The 1503-nt window shown below is 38.2% G+C and overlaps 1 protein-coding gene across 2 annotated transcripts in view; it reads left to right on the forward strand.

Annotated features, from left to right (window-relative positions):
* Positions 1-777: 777 nt before the first annotated feature.
* The window catches only part of LOC108623876 (uncharacterized protein KIAA1211 homolog), an 11095-nt gene continuing 10369 nt past the window's right edge, over positions 778-1503 (forward strand). For both annotated transcript variants that reach the window (XM_026812643.1, XM_018022720.2), the window contains exons 1-2: positions 778-1208; positions 1297-1370. In XM_026812643.1, coding sequence (XP_026668444.1) covers positions 1163-1208; positions 1297-1370 — 120 coding nt within the window. In that variant the 5' untranslated portion in view covers positions 778-1162. The remainder of the gene's footprint in view (positions 1209-1296; positions 1371-1503) is intronic.

A 1503-nucleotide genomic window follows, 5' to 3' on the forward strand; every position in this document is an offset into this window, starting at 1 on the left:
AAAAAAAAATTTACTTCACTTGGGAAAAAATAATTTATGCATTATTATTTGTACATTTGCCCAAAAGCAGTCAAAATTACTTCCTTGGGCAATCTAGTGTTAATCATAGATTTTAATTACGTATATTTTACTGGTGATCGTTTTTTTATTCGTACGCACGAAAGAAAATTTAATGACCAGCCAGTATTTGTATTTTGTTTATTCCAACATGAATCGAAATCAAATTAATATTTTTCTCGGTAAAATGCACACAACCGCTTATTGTGGGTGGTTGAAATATCGGAGAGATTTTCGTACTCGGGTTTCATTAAATTTTCCGTTTCGTCGTATTTTATAAAATAACGTCGTCATTTATTACGTGTTCACGTATTCATTATTATTCAACCAATTCGACGCGGTTGAATTATTTCATGGGCATTTCGGGGGACACTGAAAACGTTATGGATCGTTGACGTGCGATCGTTCCGAATCCGTTTCCGACCAACAAAATCGTGGAATAATATTAAGTGGAAATTTCAGAAAATTGCTGGAGTATCGTAAATGGGAGAAATTCCATCCGCCTTTCCTCAGGTTTCACTGCTACCGCGATTTCCTAGAGAAATGATGAAATAGCGTCGGAAACGACGCGGCGGCTTTCTATTTGTACACCCCGCCTATTCACACAGTAGAACATGTGTAATAAATACGAGGAAATAAATAAAAAATATGCCTTGGAATTTTTATGCAAATTAAACATTTATGGTAGCAATTGAAAATATGCATTTTATGTAAACTTGGATAATTTAAACATTGATTCATGTATTCAGCACGTTTCGATATTCTGAATTGTCGTCTACATTATACGTGGCATTTATCATCTCTGCACGTGCAATTCAATTTGCCTATAATTGCATAAAATCTGCAATCCAGTTACTGCCGCACGATTCGTTCTACGATGCACCATCAGATTTTCTTGATAAACGATAAATGTTCCTGTACTTACTTCCTTTCTCTGGAACCTCGCGTTACACTTTTCCCGTGCTCGTGTTTCCCCGGACAATCGGGCCTCGGCGAACCACATGCGGATTTCGTAATCGCGCAATTTGCAACGACGCGTGACGAGAACACGGGTTCGCTTAACGATCGAACAACGTTTCTTTCCTGTTGCAGAACGCCCGTGTAAATGATCCCATGGTCTGTCACGATGCGGTCGACGCTAACGCTGATTTGTAAGTACCGCCGGATTCTTTATACTCTCGCTGTCTTTCTTTTTATTTCATATATGGTACTATTGTTCGTTTTATGAAAATATCACAGGTGTCCTGGCGATGGGACTCGTCACCTGCATCGGTGCGATCACCGTCTCGATAGAACGTTCTGATAATAAACCCGTAAGTAAAATTTGCAATAATAATAATTTATCTTTGGAATAAAATCCAAATCCTGTTGCAGATTATTATATTTAACCCTTTCACTACGACGGGCGTATATATACGTCCTTCGGAGTCCATCGATATATACGAC

Source organism: Ceratina calcarata, unplaced genomic scaffold, assembly GCF_001652005.2.
Source record: "Ceratina calcarata isolate Rehan_Ccalc_2016 unplaced genomic scaffold, ASM165200v1 scaffold293.2, whole genome shotgun sequence".
In the NCBI taxonomy this organism is placed as follows: domain Eukaryota; kingdom Metazoa; phylum Arthropoda; class Insecta; order Hymenoptera; family Apidae; genus Ceratina; species Ceratina calcarata.